This window comes from Oncorhynchus kisutch, linkage group LG2, assembly GCF_002021735.2.
Source record: "Oncorhynchus kisutch isolate 150728-3 linkage group LG2, Okis_V2, whole genome shotgun sequence".
In the NCBI taxonomy this organism is placed as follows: Eukaryota; Metazoa; Chordata; class Actinopteri; order Salmoniformes; family Salmonidae; genus Oncorhynchus; species Oncorhynchus kisutch.
Genome location: NC_034175.2, coordinates 71,629,096 through 71,649,060, shown reverse-complemented (window position 1 = coordinate 71,649,060; position 19,965 = coordinate 71,629,096). Strand labels below are relative to the sequence as shown.

Here is a 19,965-nt window from a genome sequence, read left to right as displayed (position 1 = left end):
GGTCATGGGCTTCTTGGTCCAAAGTGCTTCTTTCCCGGTTGCTTAGTTTGGTCGGACATTCAGCTCTGCGCAGAGTCGAGGTAGTTCCATATTTTTTCAATTTCCCAATTGATGGAGATTATTGTGCTCTTGGAAACTTTCAACACTCTAGAAATTGCTTTATACCCTTCCCCAGATATATGCCTCATCACAATGCATGTCTGAGATCTACGGACCGTTCCTTGGACTTCATGGTACTTGCCCGACTTAAAGGCTCAGTGCAGTCAAAAACATGTATGTATATATTTCCACACTATGAGGTTGGAAAAATACTGTGAAATTGTGACAATAATGCTCATGTCGTTTTAGTGTAATAGCTGTTTGAAAAGACCGCCTGAAATTTCAGCCTGTTTTGTTAATAGACCAACAAGAAAGAAAGATAATAAGAGCACATTTTTTTGTTTCCCCTCTCGATCCACTCACAGACAGTCCTGGCAAAATGATTGCGATACATTTCTATCTGCTAACAAGCTATTTTTGTTTCTTTTTGACCATTTTAATTGAAAACAATCACAGTAAGGTTGTTACCCCAACTATCACAGTAAGGTTGTTACCCCAACTATCACAGTAAGGTTGTTACCCCAACTATCACAGTAAGGTTGTTACCCCAACTATCACAGTAAGGTTGTTACCCCAACTATCACAGTAAGGTTGTTACCCCAACTATCACAGTAAGGTTGTTACCCCAACTATCACAGTAAGGTTGTTACCCCAACTATCACAGTAAGGTTGTTACCCCAACTATCACAGTACGGTTGTTACCCCAACTATCACAGTACGGTTGTTACCCCAACTATCACAGTAAGGTTGTTACCCCAACTATCACAGTAAGGTTGTTACCCCAACTATCACAGTAAGGTTGTTACCCCAACTATCACAGTAAGGTTGTTACCCCAACTATCACAGTAAGGTTGTTACCCCAACTATCACAGTAAGGTTGTTACCCCAACTATTGAGATATTGAGATAAAAACAGCTGCATTGGACTTTTAAAGTTGGTCATAAAAAGGCAGTAATCAGGAAGCGAGTTTGCCTGTGGTCCAGTCCGGGAGAGGATAGGTGAACTCCCTGTGGCTATGTCTGGGACCCTCTGTTCCACTTCCTGGTTAGTGAGAGAGTTCTCTCACAGGCCAGACAGCTCTGGCTCTTGCACTTCATTAGGGTGTTGAAATGTGCCCAAATTAAATTTTTATGGAGTCTGAGGAGCTGTCAAAACAGCCACCTTCCACTCTAGTTCATTAGAGAATGAACCACTTACATTGTTCCTGACTTCCCTTTACACAGAATGGGAACATAAGAATTAAGAGCAAGACGAAAGCAAGCATTGGAGTAGTTGGAGGATACTGACAAAATTCTGAAGTAGGAGTTAAAAGGCTTTTTCAAAGAGAGTAAGGGGTTATTGCCACAATGTTTCACGCCACTTTCAGTTTCTATGCATAGTTTTACAGATTATGAAAACAAGACGATAAAAATACTAATATCTCATTTCATCCATCACGGAGGACAAAGGAAAATGCACAATACGGTAATACAATCAGGCTGAAGGGTTCAAGCTGGCAATATACAGAATGAAAGCAGCTTAATTGCATTGAAAATACTGATGAGGCACAAGGTACAAAAGCATTACTATTAGCATGTAATGTTAAATAAATGTCAAAATGAAAAAGTCGTATTAGCATTGCAAAGCAACCTCATATCAGAGACATTAACGGTCATTTTTACTGAACAGATCCTAAGACATCAACCTTTCATGATTTTTCCAGAGGGACTTGAACCTAACATTTGACTGACCAACCTCCCATTCCATTGAATATCACATTTAACTGAGTTGTGTGTAAACCACTTTCGTTTTTGACAGCTGTAACTCGGGACAAACAAACAACCCACTGGGCACAGACGTCAAATCAACGTCTATTCCACGTTGGTGCAATGTAATTTAATTGAAATGACATCGAGACAACTTTGATTCAACCAGTGAGTGCCCAGTGGGAAGATTTGCCAACAAATATTCAAACAACAAAATCCTTAGTGAAAGTAATGACTTATATATTGCAGTACCTTCATTTCCCCTTAAGATGTGGGGGCAGAAAAACACTTGATATATTCAATAACAAACTAACATACGTTGGTTATATCTTGAATATTGGGGAATTACATTCATCATGTTCTGTATATTCAAGTTTCATTTTCCCCATCGTAATAAAAACAGGGGGATGGCAGTTACACTTGTGTTTGGATGAGTGAATGGATGACTATTAGAATCAGTTACAGTTGTGAATGGATGACTATTAGAATCAGTTAGAGTTGTGAATGGATGAGTGAATGGATGACTATTAGAATCAGTTACAGTTGTGAATGGATGAGTGAATGGATGAATATTAATATCAGTTACAGCTGTGAATGGATGAGTGAATGGATGAATATTAGAATCAGCTAAAGTTGTGTTCGGATGACTATTACAATCAGTTACAGAAGGCCATGAACATTAGCTGTAAAAGCTAGTGACCAAAACATCACATTTAAGTGTAACGGCAGTAACAAAAACACAATGGATTTTCATTTGTTTGGCAACAGCTCCACCAACAGAGAAATAGCACAAAGACACCTCTTGTTTCAATACGATAAATGTATTTTTGATTTTGGTTATAATATCAGCATTTTATCTCATAGGATGATATTAGAATATAAAAATGAACATTGTACGTAAGCCACTAGTACTGATCCATTCAGATTCATTCATACACCATTATAAAACATATAAATGACACGGTATGAAAATAATGGGTTTTGTTACTACCCCCCCCACCCCACCCCAAAGACTCAGATAGTCACATCTCAGTGATGTTAACTTGTGTCTCTGTTAAGGTATGTCTTAGTGACAAAATGTTGGAGTCAAGCTTCTGAAAAAAGTGTAGGTAACAACATGGGGAGAGTGAAACAACAACATTAACAAACAAACACACCGTTACTCACAGACAATTGGCACATCTCAGTAAGTAGCAGAACAACATAATCATACAGGAACCCCCCCATCCCTCCTCTCCCCTTGGTAACACAGTAGTTCAAGTTAGTGGTTCTACTCAACGCATCACACCAGTGTCTCTGGTAGTGTGTCTGTGTTGTCTGTTGATAAGAGCTTCCATATCTGCCAACTCTCTCTCTGCCACTCCGGGCTGACTGGCACCTTTCCTTCCAGAGGACTAGAGGAGGGGTTCTTAGGGGCCACAGTCCGGTTCCTGGGGCTGCAGCTGCCCTGGGGGGGCCGTTGGGGGCTCTGTGGGATCACACACTGGTGCGTGGAGAGGGAGAGAGAAGGTGTGGAGGGAGAACATTCTCTGTGTGTTCCTCTGAGAGGTCCAGGGTAGGGAGGGGGAGGCCTTCCATCCACCCTGCCGCCAGGCCTGCCTCTGAGGGAGGGACTGGCAGGCTGTGACACTCCTCCTCTTAGTGCGAGGTCCTCTGAGCTGCCGGCCTCTGGTCTTCCCTGTGGTCGGTGATGTAATAATGAGTCGGTACCCTGCTGTCTTTGCCCTCTCTCCGTCAGAGGGCTACTACTACAACGAATCACCAGGGGGTGTGGTCTGCACTCAGGCACACCTAATGAGGTATAAGTTCGTCTGACAGGCAGTTTGCTGTTGTTACCTTGGTGACGGTCGAGTCCCTCTGATGAGCCGCAGGAGCCGTGATCCGAAACGTCGCCATGGGAACCTAGGGAAAACCATTTATACACATAATCAACATCTAGTCTACAATGTTTATTCTAGGTGCAAAGTTTCAAAGAGCAAAGAATGAGACATTATGTTTAAAAATTGTACCAGTGATGTGATGATCCATAAACCCTTTCCTTAGAGAGGCATGCCAGGCACCCCAGACATGTTCATCAGGTGTGTCTAATGGAAGAATGAGACATATTCCTCAGCCTAAGTAGCAATATACAATACAGCATATTGTGCTATTTTCAGAAATTAAATGACCAACAACTCGACCATTGGGAAGCTCACCTTTGCCTGTGGATGGTGAGTGACAGGTGATGCTAGGACGACCTTTGACGTGGCCAACCAGTGTGTACTGCTCTGGAACCCTGAACAGCCTATCAGAGAGGAGGTTCCTGTCCTCCTGGGGCTGGGAGAGCAGCCGCTCCGACAGCACTGGTGAGTTGTTGTCATAGGGGGACACATCCCCACTGGAGGCCTTGTTGGAGTCACTGGAGCAACGCCTCTCCCTCAAAGAGAAGGGATCCTCAGTCCTCAGAGGGCCTGGACCACTATGGGGGAGAGGAGAAGAAAGAGACATGATGTAAAATGAGACGTATGATGACCAGTAGATTTACCATAGTAGGTATTATCTGACCAGGAACAACTCATTGCCCTAGTTACAAAGTATGCCATGGTGTACAGAGAAGGGAGACAACTGAAATGATATGTTATCACAATGATGTCTAGGTAAGAGAACGGAAACTACATTATATGAAATCTAATTTTATTGGTCGCATACAACATATTTAGCAGATGTTATTGCGGGTGTAGCAAAATGCTTGTGTTCCTAGATCCAACAGTGCAGTAATATCTCATGTTTAGGTAAGAACATTAAAACCAAATGCCATCACAATGATGTTTAGGTAAGAAAACTGAAACTATATGTCATCACGATGATGTTTAGGTAAGAAAACTGAAACTATATGTCATCACAATGATGTTTAGGTAAGAAAACTGAAACTATATGTCATCACGATGATGTTTAGGTAAGAAAACTGAAACAATATGTCATCACGATGATGTTTAGGTAAGAAGTGAAAATACACAATAATACCACCAGGGGGTGCTCGAGTACCTTCTCAGAGCCCCATACATCACTGTACAGGATTTTCACAGAGCTTTTACATTTTTTGTCATGTAGCAGATGTTATCTCATCCAGAGCAAGTAGGGTTAAGGACATATTTTTCACCTAGTCGGCTCAGGGATTCAAACCAGCAACATTTCAGTTACTGGCCCAATGCTCTTAACTACTAAGGCACCTGATGCCCATTTGGCAGAGGCACAGCATCACGTCCAATCCTCCATATCTAAGCACACAAAAGGCCACACACTCACGAGTGCTGAGAATCCTTCCTCCTCAGGAGGTAATCCACCACGTCAGGATCCGTCTCTAGTAGACTCATCAGAACCTCATTCTGCAGGTCAGGCGGCACCTGGAAGGGCCAGAAACACACAATCCTTAACTAGACGTCTCAGCTGAACAGACAGTTGTTACATCTATCTCATTCTCTGTTGGCTTAAACTGGATATCTAAGTCCTTCACTGTAAATCAAGCGGCTCAGATGTAGGCCAAGTGTTGAGACAGATATTGACACAATAATGTAAATATGTCTGTACTCTGAAACGCTAAACTACAAGAGCTGAAACAAGAATGTCTCCTACAGACGATGTATAATAAGCAAGTGGTTCAAGTAAAGTTTAAAGCTATTGCACCATTGGTTAACACATGCTAATATATACACACTACCGTTCAAAAGTTTGGGGTCACTTAGAAATGTCCTAATTTTTAACAGAAAAGCACATTTTCTGTCCATTAAAATAACATCAAATTGATCAGAAATACAGTGTAGACATTGTTAATGTTGTAAATGACTATTGTAGCTGGAAACGGCAGATTTTTTAAGGAATAGCTACATAGGCGTACAGAGGCCCATTATCAGCAATCATCACTCCTGTGTTCCAGTGGCATACTGTGTTAGCTAATCCAAGTTAATAATTTTAAAAGGGTAATTGATCATTAGAAAACCCATTTGCAATTATGTTCGCACAGCTGAAAACTGTTGTTCTGATTAAAGAAGCAATAAAACTGGCCTTATTTAGACTAGTTGAGTATCTGGAGCATCATTTGTGGGTTCGATTACAGGCTTAAAATGGCCAGAAACAAATAACTTTCTTCTGAAACTCGTCAGTCTATTCTTGTTCTGAGAAATGAAGGCTATTCCATGCGAGAAATTGCCAAGAAACTGAAGATCTCGTACAACGCTCGTACTACTCCCTTCACAGAACAGTGCAAACTGGCTCTAACAGAATTGAAAGAGGAGTGGGTGGCCCCGGTGCACAACTGAGCAAGAGGAAAAGTATATTGGAGTGTCTGTGAGGCGTCTGTTTCTCAAACTAGACACTCTAATGTACTTGTCCTCTTGCTCATAAACTTGGATTAGCTAACACAATGTGCCATTGGAACACAGGAGTGTTGGTTGCTGATAATGGGCCTCTGTACACCTATGTAGATATCATTTAAAAAAATCTGCCGTTTCCAGCTACAATAGTCATTTACAACATTAACAATGTCTGCACTGTATTTCTAATCAATTTGATGTTTTTTTAACCTAGACAAAAACAAGGACATTTCTAAGTGACCCCAAACGTTTGAACGGTAGTGTATATAGCTTAGATGAAGCAATGCAATGGAAAGGGAGGGATGGTTGTGAGATATTTTGTGTTGAAAGATCCCACAGACTAATGTTAAGAAAAATAGAGCAAGTTAAGAGGAAATCCACGGTTGCTTTATCTATTCCATCTATTTATGGTCTTATCAAATTAATGACATTGATTCTTGAAGAATATAACGTACAAATGCCTCATGAGCTAAGATCAACGGTCGTACCATATCAGAAACCAAAATACACTGAACAAAAATATATACGAAACATGCAACAATTTCCAAGATTTTACTGAGTTACAGTTCATGTAAGGAAATCAGTCAATTGAAATACATCCATTAGGCCCTATGAATTTCACATGACTTGGAATACAGATATGCATCTGTTGGTCACATAAACCTTTTAAAAAAGTAGGGGCGTGGATCAGAGAACCAGTCAGTATCTGGTGTGACCACCATCTGCCTTATGCAGCGCAGCACATCTCCTTTGCATAGAGTTGATCAGGCTGTTGATTGTGGCCTGTGGAATGTTGTCCCACTCCTCTTCAATGGCTGTGCAAAGTTGCTGGATATTGGCAGGAACTGGAACACGCTTGTCATATATGCTGTCATACATGTTGATCCAGAACATCCCAAACATGCTCAATTGGTGACATGTATGGTGAGTATGCAGGCCATGGAAGAACTGGGACATTTTCAGTTTCCAGGAATTGTGTACAGATCCTTGCGACATGGGGCCGTGCATTATCATGCTGAAACATGAGTTGATGGCAGCGGATGAATGGCACGATAATGGGCCTCAGGATCTCGTCACGATATCTCTGTGCATTCAAATTGCCATCGATAAAATGCAATTGTGTTTGCTGTCTCTAGTTTATGCCTGCCCATACCATTACCCCACCGCCACCATGGGGCACTCTGATCGCAACAATGACATCGCAAACTGCTCGCCCACACGACGCGTGGTCTGTGGTTGTGAGGCCGGTTGGACGTGCTGACAAATTCTCTAAAACAATGTCGGAGGCAGCTTATGGAAGAGAAATTAACATTCAATTCTCTGGCAACAGCTCTGGTGGACATTCCTGCAGTCAGCATGTCAATTGCACACTCCCTCAAAACTTGAGACATATGTGGCATTGTGTTGTGTGACAAATCTGCACATTTAGAGTGGCCTTTTATTGTCCCCCAGCACAAGGTGCACCTGTGTAATGATCATGAACCTCAAGGATCATACCCTTTTTTTCAATTATCATCTAAAAAAATCTAACTGCCTGTAGCTCAGGACCTGAAGCAAGTATATGCATATTCTTGATACCATTTGAAAGGAAACACTTTGAAGTTTGTGGAAATGTGAAATGAATGTAGGAGAATATAACACATTAGATCTGGTAAAACATGTTTTCTCTATTTTGTATTTTTCCATCATTGAAATGTAGGAGAATGGCCATACTTTCAGATAGGAGTCAAGGTGTAATTTAGATTTTGGCCACTAGATGGCAACAGTGTGTGTGTGTGTGTGTGTGCAAAGTTTCAGACTGATCCAGTGAAGAATTACATTACTGCACAAAATGTTGTATCAAGTCTGCCAGGAGATTGCCTAAATGTGCCAAATTGATAATTTATGATTCTTCAAGTACATAACTATAGAGAACATATAAAAATGCTTTGGTAATAAAAAATGTAACTTTACACACTCCCAGTGGCCGGGTCAAATCAAATCAAATTTATTTGTCACATACAAATATGTATGTAGTTAGCAGATGTTAATGCAAGTGTAGCGAAATGCTTGTGCTTTTAGTTCCGACCATGCAGTAATATCTAACAATATCTAAGATCCTGTGACATGGGGCGGCAGGGTAGCCTAGTGGTTAGAGCGTTGGACTAGTAACTGGAAGGTTGCAAGTTCGAACCCCCGAGCTGACAAGGTACAAATCTGTTGTTCTGCCCCTGAACAGGCAGTTAACCCACTGTTCCCAGGCCGTCATTGAAAATAAGAATTTTTTCTTAACTGACTTGCCTGGTTAAATAAAGGTTAAAAAAATATATTTAAAAAATCCTGTGACATCGGGTGGTGTAGGTGTCCTCGAGGGCAGGTAGTTTGCACCCGGTGATGTGTTGTGCAGACCTCACTACCCTTTGGAGAGTCTTACGGTTATGGGTGGAGCAGCTGCCGTACGGTGGTGGGCGGTGATACAGGATGCTCTCAATTGTGCATCTGTAGAAGTTTGTGTGTTTTTGGTGACAAGCCAAATTGTTTCAGCCTCCTGAGGTTGAAGAGGTGCTGCTGCGCCTTCTTCACAACACTGTCTGTGTGGGTGGACCATTTCAGTTTGTCCGTGATGTGTACGCCGAGGAACTTAAAACTCTCCACCCTCTCCACTACTGTCCCGTCAATGTAGATAGGGGACTGCTCCCTCTGCTGTTTCCTGAAATCCCCGATCATCTCCTTTGTTTTGTTGACATTGAATATGAGGTTATTTTCCTGACACCCTCACCTCCTCCCTGTAGGCTGTCTCGTAGTTGTTGGTAATCAAGCCTACCACTGTAGTGTCGTCTGCAAACTTGATGATTGAGTTGGAGGCGTGCATGGCCACGCAGTCGTGGGTGAACAGGGAGTACAGGAGAGGGCTCAGAACGCACCCTTGTGGGGACCCAGTGTTGAGGATCAGCGGGGTGGAGATGTTGTTACCTACCCTCACCACCTGGGGGCGGCCCGTCAGGAAGTCCAGGACCCAGTTGCACAGGGTGGGGTCGAGACCCAGGGTCTCGAGCTTAATGACGAGTTTGGAGGGTACTATGGTGTTAAATGCTGAGCTGTAATTGATGAACAGCATTCTTACATAGGTATTCCTCTTGTCCAGATGGGTTAGGGAAGTGTGGTGGCGATTGCATCGTCTATGGACCTATTGGGGGTGTAAGCAAATTGGAGTGGGTCTAGGGTGTCAGGTAGGGTGGAGGTGATATGGTCCTTGACTAGTCTCTCAAAGCACTTCATGATGATGGAAGTGAGTGCTACAGGGTGGTCGGTATTTAGCTCAGTCACCTTAGCTTTCTTGAGAACAGGAACAATGGTGGCCCTCTTGAAGAATGTAGGGACAGCAGACTGTGATAATGATTGATTGAATATGTCTGTAAACACACCAGCCTGCCAGTCTGTGCATGCTCTGAGGATGCGGCCGGGGATGCCGTCTGGGCCTGCAGCCTTACGAGGGTTGACACGTTTAAATGTTTTACTCACATTGGCTACAGTGAAGGAGAGCCCGCAGGTTTTGCTAGCTGGCCGTGTCAGTGGCACTGTATTGTCCTCAAAGCGAGCAAAAAAGTTGTTTAGTCTGTCTGGGAGCAAGGCATCGTGATCCGCAACGGGGCTGGTTTTTCTTTTGTAGTCCGTGATTGACTGTAGACCCTGCCACATACCTCTCGTGTCTGAGCCGTTGAATTGCGACTCCACTTTGTCTCTGTTCTGACGCTTAGCTTGTTTGATTGCCTTGCGGAGGGAATAGCTACACTATTTGTATTCGGTCATGTTTCCGGTCACCTTGCCCTGATTAAAAGCAGTGGTTTGCGTGTTCAGTTTTGCACGAATTCTGCCATCAATCCATGGTTTCTGGTTGGGTAATGTTTTAATAGACGCTGTGGGTACAACATCACCGATGCACCTGTTAATAAACTTGCACACCGAATCAGCGTATTCGTCAATGTTGTTGTTCGCCGCAATGCGGAACATATCCCAGTCCACGTAATCGATGCAATTTTGAAGCATGGAATGAGATTGGTCGGACCAGCGTTGAACAGACCTGAGCACGGGTGGTTCCTGTTTTAGTTTCTGTCTATAGGCTGGGAGCAACAAAATGGAGTTTTACCGAAGGGAGGTCGGGGGAGGGCCTTAAATGCCTTGCGGCAGTTAGAATAACAGTGGTCTAGGGTTTTGCCCTGGTAGCACAATCGATATGCTGATAGAATTTAGGGAGCCTTGTTTTCAGATTAGCCTTGTTAAAATCCCCAGCTACAATAAGTGCAGCCTCAGGATATGTGGTTTCCAGTTTACATAGAGTCCAATGAAGTTCTTTCAGGGCCGTCGATGTGTCTGCTTGGGGGGGAAATAACACATAAAAAAACAAAATACTGCATAGTTTCCTAGGAACGCGAAGCGAGGCGGCCATCTCTGTCAGCGCCGGAAGTGAAGGCACGTGGGGTGGGTATGGAGCCAGAGACATCAGTGGGGTAAAACTGTAGACCCCAGTTGCTACATTTGAACATAAAAATGGATTTTATCAAACACAACTATGCTACATTTTTCTCTGGGACCCTCGGGATGACAAATAAGAGCAAGATTACTGAATGTATCAAACCAGTTGCCGTGATAAAAGGTTTGTTGTTTTACACTCTCTTCAAACAATAGCATGGTATTTTTTCATTGTAATAGCTACTGTTAATTAGACACAGCAGTTAGATTAACAATAATGTAATCTTCTGCCCATCTATGTCCTGGAAAGTTGGCTGTTTTATACAACGACATTCTAGTCACATTAGCAACAACCGTCCCGGTTTAGGGACACTGATCCCGTAGAGGTTTTAAATAATCAACTTCTTGATATGCCACACCTGCCAGGTGGATGGATTATCTTGGCAAATGAGAAATGCTCACTAACAAGGATGTAAACAAATTTATGGACAAAACTTGTGCCTATGGAACATTTCTGGGATTTTTTTATTTCAGCTCATGATAAATTGGACCTTTACATGTTGTGTTTCTATTTTTGTTCAGTGCACATGTCATGAGGAGTGAGTCCCCAGATGCTCCAACATGCTTTGATAATATGTACAGTTCATTCTGAAAGTATTCAGACACCTTCCATTTTTCCACATTTTGTTACATTACAGCTTAATTGTAACATTTATTAAATTAAATGTTTTCCTTATCAATCCACACACAATACCCCATAGTGCCAAAGCGAATACAGGTTTTTATAAGATTTTGCAAATTGAATAATAATAAAACAACTGAAATACCTTATTTACATAAGTATTGAGACCCTTCGCAATGAGACTCGGAATTGAGCTCAGGTGTATTCTGTTTCCATTGATCTTCAATCAGATGTTTCTACAATTTGATTGGAGTCAACCTGTAGTAAATGCAATTGATTGGACATGATTTGGAAAGGCACACTGTGAGACATGCACTGTCCCACAGTTGACAGTGCATGTCAGAGCAAAATCCAAGCCATGAGGTCGAAGGAATTGTCCGTAAAGCTCCGAGACAGGATTGTGTCGAGGCACAAATCTGGGCAAGGGTACCAAAACATTTCTGCAGCATTGAAGGTCCCCAAGAACACAGTGGCCTCCATCATTCTTAAATGGAAGAAGTTTGGAACCACCAAGACCTGGAGCTGGCCGCCCGGCTAAACTGAGCAATCGGGGAGAAGGGCCTTGGTCAGGGAGGTGACCAAGAACCCGATCGTCACTCTGACAGAGCTCTAGAGTTCCTCTGTGGACATTGGGAGAACGTTCCAGAAGGACAACCATCTCTGCAGCACTCCACCAATCAGACCTTTATGGTAGAATGGCCAGATGGAAGCCACTCCTCAGTAAAAGGCACATGACAGCTGCTTGGAGTTTGCCAAAAGGCACCTAAATGACTCTTAGACCACGAGAAACAATATTCTCTGGTCTGATGAAACCAAGATTGAACTCTTTGGCCTGAATGCCAAGCATCACGTCTGCAGGAAACCTGGCACCATCCCTACGGTGAAGAATGGGGTTGGTGGCATCATGCTGTGGGGATGTTTTTCAGCGGCAAGGACTGGGAGACTAGTAAGGAACGGAGCTAAGTACAGAGAGATCCTTGATAAAAACCTGCTAAAGAGCGCTCAAGACCTCGGACTGGGGTGAAGGTTCACCTTCCAACAGGACAACGACCCAAAGCACACATCCAAGACAACGTGGTTTCAGGACAAGTCTCTGAATGTCCTTGAGTGGCCCGGCCAGAGCCCGGACTTGATCCCGGACTTGATCGAACATCTCTGGAGAGATCTGATAATAGCAGTGCAGCAACGCTCCCCATCCAACTGGACAGAGCTTGAGAGGATCTGCAGAGGAGAATGAGAGAAATTCCCCAAATACAGGTGTGCCACGCTTGTAGCGTCTTACCCAAGAAGACTCGAAGCTGTAATCACTGCAAAAGGTGCTTCAACTGAGTAAAGGGTCTGAATACCTATGTAAATGTGAATTCAGTTTGACATTTTTTTTATACATTTTCAAAAGGATTCTAGAACCCTTTTTTGCTTTGTCATTATGGGATATTGTGTGTAGATTGAGGATGGAAGAAAAACAATTGAATCTATTTTAGAATAAGGCTGTAATGTAACAAAAAACTTTCTGAATGCACTGTAAGCAAAAACTGTGTATAGCTTCAAAATATGCTTAACTATATTGTTGATATATTGAGTGGTCAGTCATTGCGTCAAAAATAGCTCTGTCTATGAATTTAAGAGTGACTGCATTTCTCCATGTCCATCCCTCAACTTTTTACCATAACAGAGGCGGTGTGAGTGCTTTGTTATTGTTTCAACTGAGGATTGCCCCTTTAAGAAAAATAGAGCTTGGTCTGGAAAGAAACTGTAAAACCACTGTAATCGGTATGTCCAAATCCATAGTCCTCCTTTTCCTGGACCTTATAAGGACCCGTACAGGAGTGAATAACAAAGGCAGGAGTTGATGATCTTCTCTGTGGAGCTTGGTTTTACAAGGCTTAGGCCTTCTCCAAAACGTATAAAATGCATGTTTACATTTCATTAGATGGAGCCACTCTATTAAAGGAATACATCTGTATTTTGGCAATGAGGTCCTTTTATCTACTTCCCCAGAGTCAGATGAACTTGTGGTTACCATTTTTTTTTGTCTCTGCGTGCAGTTCGAAGGACATTCCTAACTAGAACTACTGCAATGACTAACTATAGTAGCGTTACCACAATGACTGGAAGTCTATGGTATCTGCTAGCAGACACTACCTCTAATTTCCTTCATAAAAATGTAATCCATGGGGAAGTAGATAGCAGGCCTCATTGCCAAATTCCCAAAGTATCCCTTTAAGCACAATTCCCCTAAGAACAATTATTCTAGGAAAGGAGAGCAGTGACTAAGAGAGTTCAATTGTTTGTCAGCTGTGCCAATTTTGTACTCTGTTCTCTATCTAGTGTGATAAACACTTATATATATCCATCTATTGGTGCCATGTTACAGTGTTTTCCATAAGTGAATAGCTTACCATGAAGAGGGTCTCATACGTGGTGATCATGCTGTGTACCACGCCAATGATGGCTGTACTCTCCTCTGCCCGGGCAACACTCTGAACAGTAAACTCCTTGTCCGAGCTCTTCTGCTTGTGTAGAAGGTTGGGCCCAAAGACGGTGGCCAAGTTGAGTGATGTCATCTTGTTCCCGGTGATCTAAAGACAGCAGTGGGACAATGAGCACAAAAACACACACACACACACACCTTTCTGAGAAGCTCTCCTGCCAGTGCTGGCAAACATGAGCTCCTTCTGCTCGGTAGGACATGAACAGTTTGTTATGCATCGTCATGAAATCCCCAGTAATAACAGGATAATGAAGCCTGAATTGATCTCATTCTGGCTGTCTGGCCAGCAGGCCCCACAACTCACAGCCTCACAGGCCAAGTACGTGATTGTTAGCAAGACATTTTCGTCTGATCTTTTGTGGTTACAGGAAAAATCAGGACTATGCTGAAGGTTAGGGTGATGGAGGTTAACTGGAAGGATTAGTTAAGGTAACACTGAATAAAAACGTCAGATGACTTTCTGGTCTTTTAAGTTTAATGTAAAATTAACATGGATAAGCAGTTATTAATACAGATAATTTTAAAAAATCAATTATGATTATGGTAGCAATAGAAAACAATTCATGCACATGGTTGACTCTTGACACACAGAGGTGTATACATATTCAAACCGAGAGGAGTGTGGGAATTAATACTCACTTAAGCCGCACTTGTCAACATGAATAAAGCTATAAAGTCCGTCAATTTGTTACTCCTCTCTGCGCTCATTTGGGGTGGTGGAAGTACTATTACTAGCATGCTAATGACAATGTAGTCTGCGCTGTAATGTAAAATGCTTGCAGTATTTCGATAGATGAATATGACTCATCACCTAGTCATGAATCATAAATAACCAACATGGGGAAAAACTACAACATTCATCTATGAAAGTTGATCTCAGACAAAATGAGAAATGGACCGTAAACCTGAGTAAATTAATTACACTACTAACCTCTCATCCTGTCATGCTCTGCCCTGTCCTCCAGCCCTTTCCTCATGTCCTGCCATGTCCTGCCCTCATGTCCTGTCCTCCTGCCCTGTCCTCCAGTCATCCTATCCTGTTCTCCTGTCCTGCCGTGTCCTACCCTCATGTCCTGTCCTTCCCTGCACTGCCCTCATGTCCTGTCCTCCTGTCCTGCCGTGTCCTGTCCTCCTGCCCTGTCCTCCAGTCTTCCTATTCTGTCCTCCTGTCCTGCCGTGTCCTACCCTCAAGTCCTTGCCTGCCCTGTCCATTCCACACCTCATGTCCGTCCCTGTCCCGACTGTCCTCTGCGTGGGCGGTCACCGTGGCCAGGAACTCCAGGAGGCGTTGCAGGGTGTCACTGTTGCACGGCGGCAGCAGATACACCAGTAGCTGGATGGTGCTCTCCTGGTCTGGATGGTCCAGTACTGCAGAGGAAGACAACCATCAACACAACTCATCATTCTCTCATTCTCACAGGTACAGGTACAGACACGTTTTACAATACAGACGGTATAGGAATCAGGTATACTCTCTTGGTGTATGAAGTGTATGCTTTCTTAATAACAAACTACTGTAGTGTACAGTGGCTTGTGAAAATATTCACCCCCTTGGCATTTTTACTATTTTGTTGCCTTACAACCTGGAATTACAATAGATTTTTGGAGGTTTTATCATTTGATTTAAACAACATGCCTACCACTTTGAAGATGCACATTTTTTTATTGTGAAACAAATAAGACAAAAAAACTGAAAACTTGAGCGTGCATACTGTAACTATTCACCCCAACAAAGTCAATACTTTGTAGAGTCACCTTTTGCAGCAATTACAGCTGCAAGTCTCTTGGGGTACGTCTCTATAAGCTTGGCACATCTAACCACTGGGATTGTTGCTCATTCTTCAAGGAAAAACTGCTCCAGCTCCTTCAAGTTGGATGGGTTCCGCTGGTGTACAGCAATATTTAAGTCATACCACCGATTCTCAACTGGATTGAGGTCTGGGCTTTAACTAGGCCATTCCAAGACATTGGAACGTTTCCCCTTAAACCACTCAAGTGTTGCTTTAGCAGTATGCTTAGGGGCATTGTCCTGCTGGAAGGTGAACCTCCATCCCAATCTCAAATCTCAAAGAAATTCCCTGTATTTAGGGCCATCCATCATTCCTTCAATTCTGACCAGTTTCCCAGTCCCTGCCATTGAAAAACATCCCCACAGCATGATGCTGCCACCACCATGCTTCACTGTGGGGATGAAGTTCTCGGGGTGATGAGAGGTGTTGGGTTTGACCCAGACTTGGTGTTTTGCTTGATGGCCAAAAAGCTCAATTTTAGTCTCATCTGACCAGAGTACCTTCTTCCATATGTTTGGGGAGTCTCCCACATGCCTTTTGGCAAACACCAAACGTGTTTGCTTATTTTTTTCTTTAAGCAATGGCTTTTTTTCTGGCCACTCTTCCGTAAAGCCCAGCTCTGTGGATTATATGGCTTAAAGTGGTCCTATGGACAGATACTCCAATCTCCGCTGTGGAGCTTTGCAGCTCCTTCAGGGTTCATCTTTGGTCTCTTTATTGCCTCTCTGATTAACGCCCTCCTTGCCTGGTTAGTGAGTTTTGGTGGGCGGCCCTCTCTCGGCAGGTTCGTTGTGGTGCCATATTCTTTCAATTTTTTTAATAATGGATTTAATGGTGCTCCATGGGATGTTCAAGTTTCAGATATTTAAAAAAACAACAACCTTGATCTGTACTTCTCCACAACGTTGTCCTTGACCTGTTTGGAGAGCTCCTTGGTCTTCATATTGCTGCTTGCTTGGTGGTGCCCCTTGCTTAGTGGTGTTGCAGACTCTGAGGCCTTTCAGAACAGGTGTATACATACTGAGATCATGTGACACTTAGATTGCACACAGGTGGACCTTATTTAACCAATTATGTGACTTCTGGAGGTAATTGGTTGCACCAGATCTTATTTAGGGGCTTCATAGCAAAGGGGGTAAATACAAATACTCGGATGGGGCCACAGTGTCTCCTGACCCCTCCTGTGTCAGCCTCCAGTATTTATTCTGCAGTAGTTTATGTGTCGGGGGGCTAGGGTCAGTTTGTTATATCTGGAGTACCTCTCCTGTCCTATTCGGTGTCCTGTGTGAATCTAAGTGTGCGTTCTCTAATTCTCTCTTTCTCTCTTTCTCGCTCTCTCTCGGAGGACCTGAGCCCTAGGACCATGCCCCAGGACTACCTGACATGATGACTCCTTGCTGTCCCCAGTCCACCTGGCCGTGCTGCTGCTCCAGTTTCAACTGACCTGAGCCCTAGGACCATGCCCCAGGACTACCTGACATGATGACTCCTTGCTGTCCCCAGTCCACCTGACCGTGCTGCTGCTCCAGTTTCAACTGTTCTGCCTTATTATTATATGACCATGCTGGTCATTTATGAACATTTGAACATCTTGGCCATGTTCTGTTATAATCTCCACCCGGCACAGCCAGAAGAGGACTGGCCACCCCACATAGCCTAGTTCCTCTCTAGGTTTCTTCCTAGGTTTTGGCCTTTCTAGGGAGTTTTTCCTAGCCACCGTGCTTCTACACCTGCATTGCTTGCTGTTTGGGGTTTTAGGCTGGGTTTCTGTACAGCACTTTGAGATATCAGCTGATGTACGAAGGGCTATATAAATACATTTGATTTGATTTGATTTGATATGCACAAACCACTTTTCCATTTTTAATGTTTTTGAATTTTTTTAAACAAGTAATTTTTTTTCATTTCACTTCACCTATTTGGACTATTTTGTGAATGTACATTACATGAAATCCAAATAAAAATCCCAGGTTGTAATGCAACTAAATAGAAAAAGCGGCAAGGGGGATGAATACTTTTGCATGGCACTGTAGGCATAACTAAACCCTTCACACATTGGGTTGATTAAGGCTATGAGTAGTGTTGTGGTTAGATTGTGGTGAAGCAATTGAGTTATATAGTGTATGAAGTGTACATGAATGTGGGGTATGGGGTAAATGTGGGCTGTTCATGGTAGTGATGAAGGCTGTGTGAAGTGTGGTGGTGAGATTGTGTGTCATATTGTGGTATGAAGTTTAGATGTGAGCGTAAAGTATGGGTTTAGTAATGTGTTTGTGTCTGTCTGTGTGTGTGTGTGTGTGTGTTTGTACGTCTGTGTGTAGCCATGGTGTGTGTGTGTGTGTGTGTGTGTGTCTGTGTGTATGTCTGTGTGTGGCCAGGCCAGTGTGTGGGTGTGTGTGTGGCCAAGTCTGTGTGTGTACGTCTGTGTGTGGCCAGGGTGTGTGTGTGTGTGTGTGTGTGTGTGTGTGTGTGTGTCTGTGTGTATGTCTGTGTGTGGCCAGGCCAGTGTGTGTGTGTGTGTGTGGCCAAGTCTGTGTGTGTGTGTGTGTGTGGCCAAGTCTGTGTGTGTGTGTGTGTGGCCAAGTCTGTGTGTGTGTGTGTGTGTGTGTGTGTGTGTGTGTGTGTGTGTGTGTGTGTGTGGCCAAGCCCGTGTGTCTGTGTTCCTCACACATGGTGTTGAGGAATGCGGTGTAGAGCTCTCTGGTCAGCAGGGGTTCAGGCATATCCCTCAGGAACTCCTTAAGCAGCGCGGCCACATCATGGACACTGTTAGCCTCGTCCAGCTGGACCTCCATTCCCAGGTCACACTGCTCTCTGAGCTGGAAACAGCATACCACATTCCACAGTTTAACACTAGAAACTTATTGGAGACAACAGCCCTCCCTCCACATTTTAACACTAGAATCATACTTGAGACAACAGACATCCCTCCACATTTTAACACTAGAAACATACTTGAGACAACAGCCATCCCTCCACTTTAACACTAGAAACATACTTGAGACAGCAGCCTACATTCCATAGTTTAACACTAGAATCATACTTGAGACAGCAGCCTACATTCCACAGTTTAACACTAGAAACATACTGGAGACACCATCCCTCCCTCCACAGTTTAACACTAGAAACCTACTGGACTGGAGACAACATCCCTCCCTCCACAGTTTAACACTAGAAACATACTGGACTGGAGACAACATCCCACCCTCCACAGTTTAACACTAGAAATATACTGGACTGGAGACAACATCCCTCCCTCCACAGTTTAACACTAGAAACATACTGGACTGGAGACAACATCCCACCCTCCACAGTTTAACACTAGAAATATACTGGACTGGAGACAACATCCCTCCCTCCACAGTTTAACACTAGAAACATACTGGACTGGAGACAACATCCCACCCTCCACAGTTTAACACTAGAAATATACTGGACTGGAGACAACATCCCTCCCTCCACAGTTTAACACTAGAAACATACTGGAGACAACAGCCCACCCTCCACAGTTTAACACTAGAAACATACTGGACTGGAGACAACATCCCACCCTCCACAGTTTAACACTAGAAACACACTAGGAATTTCACAGTGTGTTTTGATGAGCACCTCATCGATGTGTTCATCAGCATTTTCCAGAGAAACCTCACCTGTCGCACTCTCTTCTTTGAGCTCCCTACACGGAAGATGCCAACTGTCTGTAGACCTAAATTACATGGAGAAATAAAGGGCAAATTTGATGTGACACCAACAGGGAAAATGTGTACAAGTCATATCCTCCATTGACTTCAGTGAACGATTTACATGAAAGTCTGTGTCGTCTGCGCTCACTACAACTTTGAATCGGGCCCAATATGCGTAGCACTTTCTGAAGAATGATGGCAATTCCTTTGTGTGTACCATATTTCTCCAGATGCAGGCAGCACATCTCCACCACCCTGGGAACCTGTCTATAGATGGGGTTGAGGCTAAGCTTCTTGTCCCTCTGCTTCTTCCTGTTGCTGGGTGTCTCGGCTGGTAGGGACAGCTGCAGGGCTTCCAGCAGGCGAGACTGATTGTCATCCAGGTCAGTGATGCAATCCACAGACACTCCTCCCTGCCAGATACACATAGTTGAGTGAGTACAGTACAGTACAGCCATATGGAGAGGTGATGGATAGCATATGGCGACGAGCGCATGGCATGGAATGATGGATTATATACAGTGTACTCGGAAAGTGTTCAGACTCCTTCACTTTTTCCACATTTTGATACGTTACAGCCTTATTCCTAAATGTATTCAATCTATAAACAATAACCCATAATGACAAAGCAAAAACAGGTTTTTGGAAATTTTTGCAAATATATAAAAATAAAAAAC

At 43.4% G+C, this 19,965-nt stretch overlaps 1 protein-coding gene across 2 annotated transcripts in view; it reads right to left on the bottom strand.

The window, feature by feature from the left end:
- Positions 1-533: 533 nt before the first annotated feature.
- The window catches only part of LOC109870908 (rho GTPase-activating protein 6), a 67,632-nt gene continuing 48,200 nt past the window's right edge, over positions 534-19,965 (bottom strand). For both annotated transcript variants that reach the window (XM_020461608.2, XM_031801109.1), the window contains exons 5-13: positions 19,506-19,701; positions 19,256-19,311; positions 18,274-18,424; positions 15,035-15,183; positions 13,724-13,903; positions 5,130-5,227; positions 4,040-4,302; positions 3,854-3,928; positions 534-3,746 (exon numbers count right to left, since the gene is read on the bottom strand). In XM_020461608.2, the coding sequence (XP_020317197.2) occupies positions 3,127-3,746; positions 3,854-3,928; positions 4,040-4,302; positions 5,130-5,227; positions 13,724-13,903; positions 15,035-15,183; positions 18,274-18,424; positions 19,256-19,311; positions 19,506-19,701 (1,788 nt within the window). In that variant the 3' untranslated portion in view covers positions 534-3,126. The remainder of the gene's footprint in view (positions 3,747-3,853; positions 3,929-4,039; positions 4,303-5,129; positions 5,228-13,723; positions 13,904-15,034; positions 15,184-18,273; positions 18,425-19,255; positions 19,312-19,505; positions 19,702-19,965) is intronic.